The 14,481-nt window shown below is 54.5% G+C and overlaps 2 protein-coding genes across 2 annotated transcripts in view; both read left to right on the top strand.

Moving 5' to 3' along the window:
- Positions 1-2,484, top strand: part of KLHL12 (kelch like family member 12) — a 29,898-nt gene extending 27,414 nt beyond the window's left edge. The window contains exon 12 of the mRNA XM_058819378.1: positions 1,016-2,484. Within this exon, the coding sequence (XP_058675361.1) occupies positions 1,016-1,142 (127 nt within the window). The 3' untranslated portion in view covers positions 1,143-2,484. The remainder of the gene's footprint in view (positions 1-1,015) is intronic.
- Positions 2,485-8,282: 5,798 nt separating this feature from the next.
- RABIF (RAB interacting factor) lies at positions 8,283-11,722 on the top strand. The gene is made up of 2 exons (XM_058819361.1): positions 8,283-8,469; positions 8,537-11,722. The coding sequence occupies exons 1-2, from the start codon at positions 8,284-8,286 to the stop codon at positions 8,774-8,776; spliced, it is 426 nt and encodes a 141-aa protein (XP_058675344.1). The 5' UTR covers position 8,283; the 3' UTR covers positions 8,777-11,722.
- The last annotated feature ends 2,759 nt before the right edge of the window (positions 11,723-14,481 follow it).

Raw genomic sequence — 14,481 nt, 5'->3', positions numbered from 1 at the left:
AACCCAATGAAACAAATCTGTCTCGGTTTGGAAAGACAGGAGTCTGCTAAGGAAGGCAGGAGCCTCCCCTGAAATGGAGAATGGAAACCCTCCCCACCCCTCTGAATTGCTATGAATTTTAAATTAAGGAGCTCTCAGGCAAAAAATATGGGAACAGGAAATAACAGTTCTTTAATAGGGAAGAAAATAAAAGGATAAAATAAACAATGCAGTACACTAGAACAGCACTGCCAGAGTCAGAACCCAACCTGACACCCTGTGGGTCAGGCTGTTGGCAGCAGTCCCATTGGAATTGTGGCTCAGCCCTCCTGCAGTGTCAGGGCTGGTTCTGCTGGAGCAGGGATCCTGGAGAAAGGTGCAGTCTCTGCCTCTGAAGATCCAGTGGAAGAAGAGGCAGCTGCTGTTCCTCTGGGCAATCCAGTGGAGAAGCTGTGCTGGTGTTGCAGAATCTCCAGATTCTATCCGGGTAGGAATGCTTGGCTCCTCCCTCTGGGCTCACATCTCCCAATGGGATGCTGTAGTCCTTATCAGCCATGCAGGGACATTCAATAGCTGTTATCAGCAGATGTCCCCTCCTGAGGGAGGAGTGATTGTGATCACTCAGAGAGAGATAAGGCAAACTGCCCACTTGACAAAGGTAATCTGCCATACAGATGGTAATAGAAAACATCTTGCCTTGCAATCTGGAACAACCTGTGGGTAAATATTCTCCATTCATATTCCACATGAGCAAAACACAAGAGAAGCAAATGAGATAAGAATTGTTTTCCTTTTCTATGAGTCTTTTCAGCTTCCCAGGAGAAAAATCCTGGGTGAAGAGATGTTTTCAGAGAATGTGAATGCCACAGTCCAGGGCCCAGGCAGGCAGGAGAGCAGCAGCCTACAGCAGTGGCAGCCTGGTGCAGGGGTTATAATTTGGGTAATTTGGGCTATTCCAGCCTCCTAGGAAGAGCTCTGAATGCCTCAGCCTCTTCCTCCAGCACCATCCTTCATGTGTAACTTTGTGTCCTGGCAGATACGATGGCAACTCACTGCTGAGCAGCATCGAGTGCTACGACCCCATCATTGACAGCTGGGAAGTCGTCACCTCCCTGGGGATGCAGCGCTGCGACGCCGGGGTCTGCGTCCTCCGGGAGAAGTGAGCAGAGGCAACTCACAAAGAAAAACATTCTAAAATGTCTCGGCTGGAGGAAGAGTCCCAAATGATTTGCAGTGACTGTTCTTGAGAGTTGTGGATGCTGTGGGAATAGGCACCAGAACAGCAGCTTTCTGTGCTGCTTGTGACTAGAGCATGTGCATAACTGTGTGATCTCAGCAGTCATTTGAAATCAGGGGCTCTGTGGGAAGCTGGATGAAGGGGATGAATGGGTCAGGAGAAGCTGCACTCTGTGCTGTTCCTGTGGCTCAGTCTGTGGGCAGAGCAGATTGCCCCAGCCTGGTCTCAGGCAGCCTGGTGACCCCTCCCAAGGACATGTACATAGCCCTGGGTCACCTCTTCAGCCACCGCAGGACCCTGCGGGTCCTCGGGCGCTCTCAGCCGTGTGGATGTGTGAGGCTGAGCCCAGCTGCTCTTGTGTTCCAGCTTCAAATCATTGTGTACGTCCTGAATGTTGCAGCGTGCTCCCCAGCACTGCAGAGCCAGCCTGGGTGAGGTGTGAGGGCCCTGAGCTGTCGCTGTGTCTGCAGGGCTGCACAAAGGAGTCGAAGGTTAAAGCTGTCAGCCCCTGTGAGCAGAGACTGAGGCCGCGGGCAGAGGCAGGGGAGGAGCTCAGTGCCTGCCACAGAAGCATCTGCAGTGTTTGTGCTCTTGATCAGGTGCTCAGCAAGGTTCATCACATCGTGTTTCCTCAAAAAGCTTGACAGCTCCAGCTGCAAATGATGTGTGGCACCGGGGGCTTGGCTGTGCCCCATCCTGTGAGGAGGTCACCTGAGCTGAGGCCAGGAGAGCAGGGACACAGTGGCTGCTGCCCACCAGGGTCCTGCTGGGTGAGGCACTGGGGATTGTCCCCAGACAGACCCGAGCCCAGCACACCTGAGGCAGCCTATCACTCAAGTTCATTGTGTTGGTTTTCCTTTCATCTAGGATTTTTCTGCTTCCAGGGCTGTTCTGGAGTGACATCCAGGATTCTGTTTCGCCCTTTGTTCTCAGCTGTTTATTCCCCTGTCTCATGACTCCACATCCTGTGACACTTGCTATCCCTGGCTGCCCCATGAGCCCAGGTGAGGCTCCACCAGTGGCTCCCAGCAGCTCATGGAGCTCTCCCTGCTCAGCATGTCCTGCCTCACTGTTGTGGGGGCTCAGGCTCCCCTCTGCCATCAGCTTGGCCCCACAGTGCCTGGGCTCCATGTAGTGCTGCTCGTTGGGCTTCCTGCTGACTCCTTGCTTGGGGACAGGGTGGGGTCAGGGACGTGGTAGCATGACCTAATGATGCACTTTCAGCCAATGCTCTGACCTTCTGCGTTTGTTTCTATCACACAAGTGTTCTGTGGTTTTGTTTCCTATGTTTATTTTTTAATGAAAGTATAAAGAATAAAATATTTCCTGAGCCAGTAGGAGTTTAGCTTCTGTTCTCTACCTTCCAGACATGACTGACTGCTGTGTGGAGGGTTTGTGCAAAACCTGTGCTAGACAGGCAGCTGCCCTCAGGTGTCTCTGCCCTGCAGCTTCAGCCCAGTGGTGAAAAACAGCTGCTCCAGCTGTGAGATCTGTGCACAGAGACCAGCCAGGCCTGGGGAACTCCCCAATGAGGGAATTTCATGCCAGGTCTGTTGGAGAAGAGCATGGAGCAGAGAGGAGGAAAAGACTGATGACAGTCAGCAGCAATAATGAATCATCAGGTGGCCAAGAAGGCCAATGACACCTGGTGTGTACCTGCCATGCTGTGACCAGTGAGCATCCCTGTGTGCTGGCACTGCTGAGGTCACACCTCCAATCCTGGGAGCAGCCTTGGGACCCTCACAAGGAGGACATTGAGGGGCTGGAGCATGTCCAGGGAAGGGAATGGAGCTGGGAAAGGGGCTGGAGCTCCAGGAGGGGCTGAGGGAGCTGGGAAAGGGGCTCAGCCTGGAGAAAAGGAGACTCAGGGGGAACCTTGTGGCTCTGCACAACTCCTGACAGGAGGGGACAGCTGGGGGGAGTTGGGCTCTGCTCCCAGGGAACAGGGACAGGAGGAAAGGGAACAGCCTCAAACTGTGCCAGGGGAGTTTAAGGTTGGATATTGGGGAAAATCTCTCCCTGAAGGGCTGATCAGGCCCAGGGCAGTGGTGGATTCACCATCCCTGGAAGTGTTCAAAAGACCTGTGGATGTGGCCCCTGGGGACATGGGTTAGTGGTGAACACGGCAGTGCTGGGGAAATGGTCTTAGAGGCCTTTTCCAAATTAAACAATTCCATAATTCTAATACTGTTACAGTGGAGCTGCAGTTGCAAAAAATTACAGCTCCTGTTTCCTCCATGGGCATGTGGGATGAATGGAGCCCAGCATTAATTCATCTGTCCATGTGCAAAACAGATTCTCTTGGTTTCAGGGCAAACTGCCTCATTGATGGCTTCAGATCCTCCCCCTGCTACCTGGTCCCCCCACAAACAGCTCACCACTCACTCCAGATGTTCAGGAGCCTCTCCTGACACCTGTCCCCAAACTGCTCCATCATTCTTCAGCCAGTGAGGAGTGGGGAAGCAAAGAGGGGAACAGGCTCTTTGGGGAGTGCAGCACTCCCTGGTGCCACCCATGGATTGTCCCAGCTGTGCCCTCTGCCAGGGTGCAGGGGGAGCTGCCAGGCTCTGATGCTGCCCCTGGAGCTGTCAGTGGCTGCTGTCCCTTCCCTGACAAGCCCTGCTCTCCTGCAGGGGGCTCAGAGGGATTCAGCTCCACAAGTGCCGTGTCCAGTGTGTGGCTGGGCACAAACTCAGCAGCAGCAGAACTGGGTCACAGCAGGATGTGACCAGCAGATCCATCCCTGCCTCTCCACCACAGGATGTACTGAAGGTTTTGAATAGGAACTTCAAGGTGTTTCCAGGGAGTTAATGCACGATATAAATCTTCAAAATGCTCCATGTTGGTGCTGGAGATGAGAAAATGTCCAGGCTCCTGCTGAAAGCAAAACAAAGGGACAAAATGTTCTGCTTGGGAGGAAGCTGGTATGGATCTCTCTGGCCAGCAAGAGTGAAGCTTTGCTTCATGAATGATCCAGCAGAAAATGCTAAAAGACATTTTCACCCTTCCACTGCTGGCTGCATGGAAGCAGCAGGAGAGAATCACCAAGGCAGGCCTTGCAGCTAAGGCACACATAATCACCTCAGCTCTTCTTTAAACACTAAGCACTCTGCCTTATTTATGTAGAGGGAGCTAGCAAAGCATGGGAGCACCACCTCTGACTTGGGAGTTTTGCAAGAGTTACTGATACAGTAACAGTCACAGAAATAAATTAAAAATACTACAGTTTTCCTGACTGAGCTGGTTGTGAATGAACACCTTGCAGCAAACCAATTTGTATGAAAGAGAAAGAATACATTTGTGGAGTGGTCAGGAAATGTCCTGGGAAATGAGAAGAAGTAAGAACTTCAGTAAGAACTGAAGAATTAAAGATGAGTTTCCAACAAAGAAAGCTCCCATCCAAGACTTAAGAATTGGCCAAAGATCCTTTTAGTGGGTTTTTATTTACCTCTTGAGCTGTCCACAAGGGCTGCAACAATGAGAGCCACCACTGCAGCCACCAACCTAGAGCAGCTTGGGGCCACAAGCTGAGACATCAGGGTGCTGTGGTGCCACTCAGGTTTATGGGCTGGGACTCCTCAGGAGTGCCCATCTCACATCCATGTGAGCAGGTGAGGGCAGGTGCAGCCTGGCAGGGTGGGTTTGCAGGGTGGGTTTGCAGCCTCCCCAGGGCAGGCACAGGGCTCCCCTCCCACACCTGGCTGGGATCTCACCCCTCACAGCCTGGGTTACCCCAAAATTAGGATATGCACCTGTGGTACAGCCAAGCAGAACCTCACAAATGTTCAGCTCCAGACTGGCAGGGAAAGGCCTCCTGTCAGATTTGCAGGATCCCCAATGTCTGGGAAGAATGATGGGCAGAACTCCATGTTATCAGAAGGCTAGTTAATTACTTTATTATACTGTATTATACTATATTACAAAGAATCCTAAAGAATACTAAAAGATACTAAAGAAAACTCATGACTGTCTCTCAAAAGTCAGGACACAGCTTTTTCCAATTGGCCAAGGAAACAAAACAATCCTCAGCAGAATCCAACTGACCAACTCCTTCAGATAAACAATCTTCCAACACAACAACAGGAGGAGCAAATTAGATAAGAATTGTTTTTTGTTTCTCTGAGGTTCCTCACTGCGATTCCCAGGAAATATCCTTGGGAAGTTGTGCCTTGCTTTTCTCTGTGAAGGGAAATGCAGCCACAGGCCTCCTCCATTGCAAAGCAGATGTGTGGGCAGAGCAGAGCTTTCCTGGCTGGTCTGGGGCAGGAGTGGCCATGGGGAGGCTCTGAAGCTCTGGAGAGAGAGAAGTGACACTGGAGTGACATTGGAGTGACACTGAGTGACCCTGGAGTGGCACAGAGTGACCCTGGAGTGACAGACAGTGACACAGAGTGACACCGAGTGACCCTCAGGTGCCTCTGGGGCAGCCAGAGTCAGCTCCAGGGCAGGGATGGATTTGAGCTCCCAGCAATGCTCTGGGGTGTTTTTCTCAAACTGCTGTTGACCCTCCATGAGCAGGAAGGATCCCACAGAATCCAAGGGTAACTGTGCTTGGGAAGGGCACTCTGGGGATCTGCAACCCTGATCCTCTTTGGATCAGGTTCTGTGGAGTCCAGAGCATCTCCAGGCATGGGGGTTCTGGGCCTTCCCTGAGCCCCAGGACAGGACTGGACCTTGTCCCCTTCCCATGGGACAGGACTGGACCCTGTCACCTTCCCGTGGGACAGGACTGGACCCTGTTCCTTTCTCTGGTCTGAGCCTGGCTCAGGGCAGCCCCAGGGCTGTCAGTGGCACTGCTGAGCTCCTCTCCTCCCCCTGCTCTGGTCCCCACACAGCCCCAGACAGGGCTCAGGAGCTCAAACCCCCAAACTCTGCCCAGGTGCCAGGAGGGTGGGCTGATGTCTCCCAGCCACACTCACACCCCAGCTTGTGTAAGTATTGCTGCTGAAATCCTACTCCTTTATTTAGTGAACACCAAAGAATATTTAGTGAATATTCACCTCAGATGTCAGTTCCCATTTCTGGCTTCTCCTGAGGGCTCTTGGCAGCAGTCAGGAGTGAGCAGCAGGAGGAGCATGGGGCACATTTACACCAAACCAGGGCTCTGCTGGGATCTGGCCTGTCCTCTAAAGAAGCAGTGGCTCAATCAAAGGCCTCTTTCAATCTTCTCAACACCAACAGAGGGGTGGCAGCAGCAGCCCAGAGCAGCCAGAGGGGCCCAAAGGTGCTCAGTGAGGAGCAGCAGAGTCCCCTGGGCTCCAGGACCTCGTCCCTCAGTGCTGCCTGTGAGCCCTGGCACTGCCCTGGCACTGCCCAGGCTCTGTGGGGTCACACATTGCTGTCAATGTGCCCCTGCCCCTTTCAGGCCCTCTGCCCTCCCCACTGAGGGTTCTCCCTGTGCCAAGCAGCCACAGAGCTGCTGTTAGAGCAGCCCAGGTGCTCCCATATCCTGGTGCAATCACTGCTGCAGCTTCACAGGGTCCCAGAAGGATCAGAGAAGGGACCCCAGGGGCTCATCTGGTCCCACTCCCTGCCCAGGCAGGGCCATCCCAGAGCCCACGGCACAGGATTGCGTCCAGATGGTTCTGGAATATCTCCACTGATGGAGGCTTTAAAGGGAGACAATTTCCCTTTGTCCAGCATCAACTGAGCTCCTTCTCCAACCACGAATTCAGGCATCTCCAGACTCCCACGGCTGGGAAGTGACTGTCCCTGATGGTCCCTGTGGGCCACAACAGACACAGCACTGCCAGTCCAGGATCCCTGGGGGCCAGAAATTCCCAGACTGGTTTGGGTGGGAAGGACCCAAAAAACTCATCTCATCCCCCTGTCATGGGCAGGGACAATTCCACCATCCCAGAGGGCTCCAAATGCGGTCCAGCCTGGCCTGGGACACTGCAGGGACCCAGGGGCAGCCACAGCTGGGGGTTCAGCCTGTGCTGGGGTCTCAGCCCGATCCCAGGGCAAGATTCCTGGGGGAGGATTCCCAGTCCAGCATTCCCAGTGCAGGATTCCAGTACAGCATTCCCAGTCCAGCATTCCCAGTGGCAGCATTCCCGTACACCATTCCCCTACACCATTCCCGTACACCATTCCCGTATGGAATTCCCAGTACACCATTCCAGTACACCATTCCCAGTACACCATTCCCAATACACCATTCCCATACACCATTCCCAATACACCATTCCCAGTACACCATTCCCATACACCATTCCCAGTACACCATTCCCGTATGGAATTCCCAGTACACCATTCCCGTACACCATTCCCATACACCATTCCCTTACACCATTCCCGTACACCATTCCAGTATGGAATTCCCAGTACACCATTCCCGTACACCATTCCCATACACCATTCCCAGTACACCATTCCCGTATGGAATTCCCAGTACACCATTCCCGTACACCATTCCCAATACACCATTCCCGTACACCATTCCCATACACCATTCCCTTACACCATTCCCGTACACCATTCCAGTATGGAATTCCCAGTACACCATTCCCGTACACCATTCCCATACACCATTCCCAGTACACCATTCCCGTACACCATTCCCGTATGGAATTCCCAGTACACCATTCCAGTACACCATTCCCAGCACACCATTCCCAGCACACCATTCCCGTACACCATTCCTGTACACCATTCCCAGTACAACATTCCCAGTACACCATTCCCTTACACCATTCCCAGCCCAGCATTCCCAGTACACCATTCCCGTACACCATTCCCAGTACACCATTCCAGTACACCATTCCCAGTACACCATTCCCGCACACCATTCCCAGTACACCATTCCCGTACACCATTCCCGCACACCATTCCCGCACACCATTCCCAGTACACCATTCCCGTACACCATTCCCGCACACCATTCCCGCACACCATTCCCAGTACACCATTCCCGTACACCATTCCCGCACAGAATTCCCAGCCCGGCGCTCCCGGCCCCTCCCGGGATGGGCAGAGGGGCGGGGCCACCACCGCGGGGCGGGACCATAGCGATGACGTCACCGCTGCGTTCCGCTGACGTCACTGTGCCGGTCCCGCCCCTCGCCATGGCGGCGCCCTGCGCGGAGATGGAGCCGGCGGCGCCTCCGGCCTCTGCCCCCGCCGCTCCCGCGGCCGCGCCGGGCTCGGCCGGGCTCGTGTGCGCGCAGGGCCGCAACCTGCGGGCCGTGCTGTGCCAGCGCTGCGGCTCCCGGGTGCTGCTGCCCGGCGCCGCCACCTTCGCCCGCCGAGAGGTACCGGGGGGTTCGGGGAGGGAGCGGGCGGTGCCGGCCGGGCGGTGACGGCCCCGTGTCTCCGCAGCTCCTCCTGCCCGCCATGAGGAAGAAGGCGGCGGCGGCGGCGGGCGGCGGCGGGGACGTGCTGCGGGAGCACTGGCTGGTGCGCGACATGTTCTCCTTCGAGAACGTGGGCTTCACCCGCGACGTGGGCAACGTCAAGTTCCTGGTGTGCGCCGACTGCGAGGCGGGGCCCATCGGCTGGCACTGCCTGGACGACAAGGACAGCTTCTACGTGGCGCTGGAGCGCGTGGCCCACGAGTGACGCCGGCCCGGGTGGGAGCCGGGCCCGGCCCTCGGGAGCCCCCGGAGCCCCGCGGGGCCGGGCAGCCCTGGACTGACCGCGGCCGGGCCCCACCGAGCACGGCCCGCCCGCCCCGCGGCCTGGCTGGCCGCAGCTTGCCTGCTCCCCGTGTGACCGACCCGCAGCTCCACTGCCGCCCCCTTTCCCAGATCCACAGCTGAGCAGCGGCAGCAATCACAGCCCTGGCACGGCCGGCTCCTCACTGCGCCCACACGGGAAGAGTGTTGGTGGTGGGAGGGTCCCTGTGCCCTGCAGGGACAGCTCACCCTGACACCTTTGCCTCGTAGCCCAACCTGCCCCAGTCTGGCTACTCTGCCGCTTCCCTGGTGGCTGCTGTTGCTCCGGGAGGCTGAGGTGTCTCTCATGACACCGTGTGAATGGGGCACTGGACAGGGACTGCACTGACAGCACTGCTGCACTGAGTCCTCGTGGCAGCTGAAACTGTCTGACTTGCAGCCACAGCAGTTCCAGGGCTTAAGGCTGAGTCTTCTGTTGATTTTCAGAAGGAATGTTCACTACCCCAAGCTCTAACATTTATGTTCTCCAAAACCTCATCCCACCTGACAGCTGTGGCACCTGAAGTGAGTGTGAGGCATTCCAGCTAACGTGTGCAGTCCTATTAACTGAGTTCTTGGGAACACAGGTAGAATGTGCAGACAGCATAAGCTGATAGAGCAGCAAACAAAGAAAATGTACCAGACCATGAAGCTTTCAGGCAGCTGGAGTGAAGAGATTCCAGCCTGAAAAGCACCTGAATCGTTGGACAGGCAGTGCTGAAGCATGTCAGAACATATGAGTGTGTTAAACAGTGATGTCAGGAATTTCTCTTGTGTAAAAGCTGGTGGTCAGAGTGATCTGGGATATTGTGACCAGTTTTGGTTTCTGCCTTTTGAAAGCTGAGCACAGAGCTGATTAAAGATGGAAGGAGGCTGCAGGAGCCATGGTTCTCCCTGCATTTATCACTGCTGGTAATCGTGGCCCAGCTCATTCTCCATTGCTGAGCCCTGTGTGAGTTGTCCAGAGGTGCTTTGGGCTCACTGGTGCTGTGCCTCTCTGTGGGACACATCCCTGTCCTCTGCTCCCAAGCACTTGGGTGCTGACCTAGCTGAGCAGGGTGATGGATTTGTTTGTGCCACCAAACTCAAGGTTTAGGGTAGGGTGCTGCCCCAAAGCTGTGGGAAGAACCTTTCCCTTACCCCTCTAATGAAACAGTTTTGCTGGCAGGGCTCTGTAGGGCAGGCAGAGCCTCAGATGAGTCTCCCAGAAGAGGCATCCTGACAGCAGGAGGGGCAGAAACAAGTCCCAGTGCTTGAGCACCTGCACTTCTATGATTTGGAGACACTGCCTCAATGTGCGGCCTGGTGTCAGGAACTTCTGCTGTGGGCAGTCAGGATTTATCACGGCAGGGAGAGAGGCACAACTGTGATCTAGAGGTTGAGGGATGAGGAGCAGGAGGCAAATCCTGTGCTGTGTCCTTGCTGAATGTGTCAGATGGACATTTGTCATGGAAACTGCTTCTTCCCTCCTGCCCTTCCTGTCTCTTAGCCCTAAGCCCCAGGACTGCACAGGTTCATCAAGCAGATGTCCTCAAAGGACAGGAGAGCTTCCCTCGGGTTCTGCACCCATGGCAAAATGGTGGGATCACATCACTAATTTCACACTTTCATTTGGATTATTTTCTCTTAGGATATGTCCTCTGACCTGAAATCCCTGAGTTACAGTCCATGTTACTTAAATGTGCTGCACTGCTCACCCCTCATTTTGAAGGAGCCACTGTGCAGAACAGACTGGAAATCAGCTTGAGTACCACTGAGTAAATGACCTCCAAGAAATGGCACCTGTGGATTCCTGAGCAGTGGGTGGCACTGGGAGGAGCTGGGGGTGGTAGCAGCTTTCCCAGGCAGTAGAACAGCCCTGGAGAGATGGGAGAGCTCAGGTCAAAGCCTTCACATCGAAATGGCAGCAGCTGAAATCCACCTCAGCACAGCCCTGAATGCTGGGAGCTCCTGCTCCTCTTCAGTGGGAGAGGGGAGCTGAGCCCTGCATGGATCCAGGTGTGCTTTCTGCTGGCTCTTAAATACTAAATAGGATCACATAGGCTTGAAATGCTGAGAAGAAATGAACAGTGTGATGGGAATTCTTGGGAAGAAGCTTTTGTACGATGAGATCTTGGGTGTCATTCAGCCTCAGCAGGGTCTGGGTTCCTGCAGCCCATGAGAAACCCCTGCAATGCTGGTGGCACAGAGACCTGGGGCAGGTTTTGGGACAGCTGTGCAGCCCAGCTCTCAGCCAGCACCTGGGCTAATTCATGTTCCCAGAGGTGACTGAGAATTTCAGGGGGTGGGCACGAGGTGGGGGAAAGCAGCGTCACAGTGTGGGATTTGAGCTCAGGCAGCTGCACTGTGCCTTCAGTGGAGCTGTGGGGAGCAGTGTCCCAGTCAGCAGACACAGCCTGGGGGAAGAGCAGCTGCTGCTCCACTGGACACAGCACCAGGTCTGGGCTCTGCTGAAGCTGCACCGTTCCTGTGTCAATGACAGCTAATAAAAATTCACATAGACTCACAAATATTTTCACTGCTTTTTATCCAGCATGTTGAAAAACTGTTTTCCAGTTGCCTGTGGTAACTCCTAGAAAATAAGGGTAGACAACCCTTAAGCATGGGAAGCACTTACATGGTACATAGGAAGGCTCATCTTGCAGCCCATCTTTATCAATACCAAGACAGAGCAGAAACCTGAATTTCCACATGTAGATCACTTAAAATTAATTTGAAATTGGATTCTTCTATTTAATGTCTGCATAGATTTGACTCCTGAGACCCTCCTGTGTTAAGATGTAGCAGTGCCTCGAGAGGGAACAGTAACAAACCTGCGTCCTGTGCTCCAGCCAATCCCTCCAGCAAGGTTCAAGGGGGAAAATAAAAACAGTTTTGTCTAATTGCTTCCCGGTGTGGATTTGGCAGGATCTCTAGTGCCTGCCTGCCTGGTTTGTATGGGTTACTGTTTATATGCCCTAAATGTGCTCAGGGTGGTTAAAAGCAGACCTTGCTCCAGTCTGGCTCTGGTACTGGGATGGGTTCATAGCCCAGAGCTGTGGTCTGGTTCTGGCATTTACACCTCCTGTAGCTTCACCTCTCTGCTCCCATTCCCACTCAAACCTCCCACTGGAGCAGCTGCTGAACCCTTTGTGTGTCAAATTTGATAACTTAGGCTAAATTTTCCTTTCTTGGCTGCTGGGTTGGCACATGCAGCCTGTGGGATGCTCCAGGGGCACTGGTAGGATGGAGGCCTTTGCTCCTTTTTGACAGCTGCAGGCTGTGAGATCAGCTGAGCTGTCCTGGGGAGCTGCCACAACTCATGCCTTGCAGAGGTCACAATCACACTCTTCCTTCCCTAAATGAGTTACATTTCACTGAACCAGGTAAGTGGTGCATGGAGCAGGGGCTAGGATTCAAGGCTCCCTCTTTCCCAAGCTCTGCAAGTCAGCAAACCTGGGTGCCTGGGCCTGTCAGGACCTCAGGCCTCTCCTTGATTCCTCCCTTCTGACTGAGGGAATCCTCACCAGGGCAGTGCTGACAGTGTGGACTCTGAAGCAGCAGCTTGGAGAACTTTGCTGTTTGCTGTGTCCCAGGGCTCTCCCATCCAGCTGAGGCCTCACAGAGGAACCAAGCAGGGATGAAGTGAGATCTCTGTGTGTGGGACCTGTGCCTGCAGGAGTGGAGGGGAATGGCTCAGCAGAGCTCAGAGGAGATCTGTGGCTGATGAAAGCAGGGCCAGCTTGGCCAGGGAGGTGGTTGTGGTGTTCCCTGTCCTGCACAGCTCACCTTGCTGCATTCCCTGAGCCTCTGTGTGAGCAGGGACTGCCCCATCAGCACAGGCAGTTCTGCAGGGAGCTGGTGGGGGAACAGGGATTTCTGAAATGTGTTATGAATTTCCCTGAAGGTAATTTTACATATCTGACATTGCACTCCCTGGCAGGAACATAAGTAGGAGGAAAGGAAACAATTGAGATGAAATAGCTTCGGAGTCTTTGGACAACTGGTGCAGGGAAAGCGTCCCTGCCTCCCACAGAGTCAGGTTAATACAGGCCAAACTCCAGAATCAAAGAGTAAAAAAACCACTGAGCATTTTGCCAAAAACCCACCAAGTATTTTGAAGCTGTCTGGGGACACAACAGGAAACCACAGCAGATGAGTGGAACTGGCCATAAAAATGCAGAGAGAGCATGAGGGCTTTTATCAAAGACAGCTTTGTTCTCTTTCAACCGACACTATGCATTTCAGCATAAATACTTGAGTACTGAGTTGTGAGGCAGCCAGGTGCCTCCAGTGCAGCTTTGGTATGAGCACAGCTGGGCGCCTCAGTGACAGAGAGGGGGGAGATGGCAGCCCAGCAATGCAGGTGAGCTGTGGGGCTGGAGGGGGGAGAGAAGATAATTTTCACAGGAGTGTGCTGTGGGGTGAGTGCCCCTGCACCTGAAAATGACCCAATCTTACACAGTGAAAATCGAGTGCTTGGCTCCCTTCATGTGACCCCTGAGGAAGAGTGAGCAGGTTCCAGGGTTGCTGAGAGAACACTTCCATCCTCAGAGAGGGGGAAGCAGCTCTGAGAAAAGTCTTTCTTGCATCTTTTCTAAAACGGAATCGAGTGTGGCACAGTCTATCCCAGTGGTTCTGCAGTTTTGTTTTTGAAGTGCTGCACATCGAACTCCTGGAGAGCTGCAGGGGTGGGAGCACCTGGGGGAGGAGGATCTGTCCCTTGAGCATCCCAGGGCCATTTCCTGGGGACTCACTCATGAACAGAGACATGAACTAGTCAGATACAGCTTCTGCCTGGAGAAACCCTGCCAGGGAGGGAAGGGCAACTTCCTCTCAGCCACCATGTGGGCTGAGCTGGGCGGGACAGCCCGGGGCAGGTTTGGAGCCCAGAAATGCAGCCGGGCAGAAACGCAGAGCCCAGGAATGCAGCTGGACAGAAATGCAGCCGGGCAGAAATGCACCTGGACAGAAATGCAGAGCCCAGGAATGCAGAGCCCAGAAATGCAGCCGGATAAAAATGCAGAGCCCAGAAATGCAGTGGGACAGAAATGCAGAGCCCAGGAATGCAGTGGGGCATGTGCTGCCACAGCAGGTGCCCAGGAGGCCGAAGCACAGAGCCAGAGCCGCGTGTTTCCAGCAGTCCCGGCTGTCTGTGGCAGGACAGGGCAGAGCTGCCGGCGGGTCTGTCCTTCACAAACCTTTCAGGGTAATTTGTGCTGATGGGATCCGAGCGTCCCTGGGGCAGGGCTGTGCTGGGAGGATCCCTCGAGGGTGTGTTTGTCCCCGCCTCTCCTCGCTGGGGAAGCAGCAGGGTGTGTGTATGCCCAGCTGGGCTCTGCCCCCCTTTCATGTTCCTTATCTTGCCGAGGCTCTGGGCTCCCTGCGGGGAGCTGACAGTTGCTGCAATCGCTGTGCGTGCAGAGGCAGAGCGCTCCATCTGCTCGCTGCCCCGAGTACCCTGTGCCATTGTTCCAGCCCAGCTGGAGGAGATGCCCTGAGAGCAAGGGAAAATGAGCAAAGCCGTGTCAGCACAGGTATCCTTCCCCTCCCGCAGCAGCTGGCTCTGCACGCTGCCTGGAATGCTGTCCATGGCAAACAGCCAGAGCACGGCTCGTTGCACAATCTCTG

The sequence above is a fragment of the Ammospiza caudacuta genome, chromosome 24 (genome assembly GCF_027887145.1).
Source record: "Ammospiza caudacuta isolate bAmmCau1 chromosome 24, bAmmCau1.pri, whole genome shotgun sequence".
NCBI classification, from domain to species: domain Eukaryota; kingdom Metazoa; phylum Chordata; class Aves; order Passeriformes; family Passerellidae; genus Ammospiza; species Ammospiza caudacuta.
Note: the sequence above shows the minus strand (reverse complement) of the source record. Positions and strands in the feature narration are given on the sequence as shown.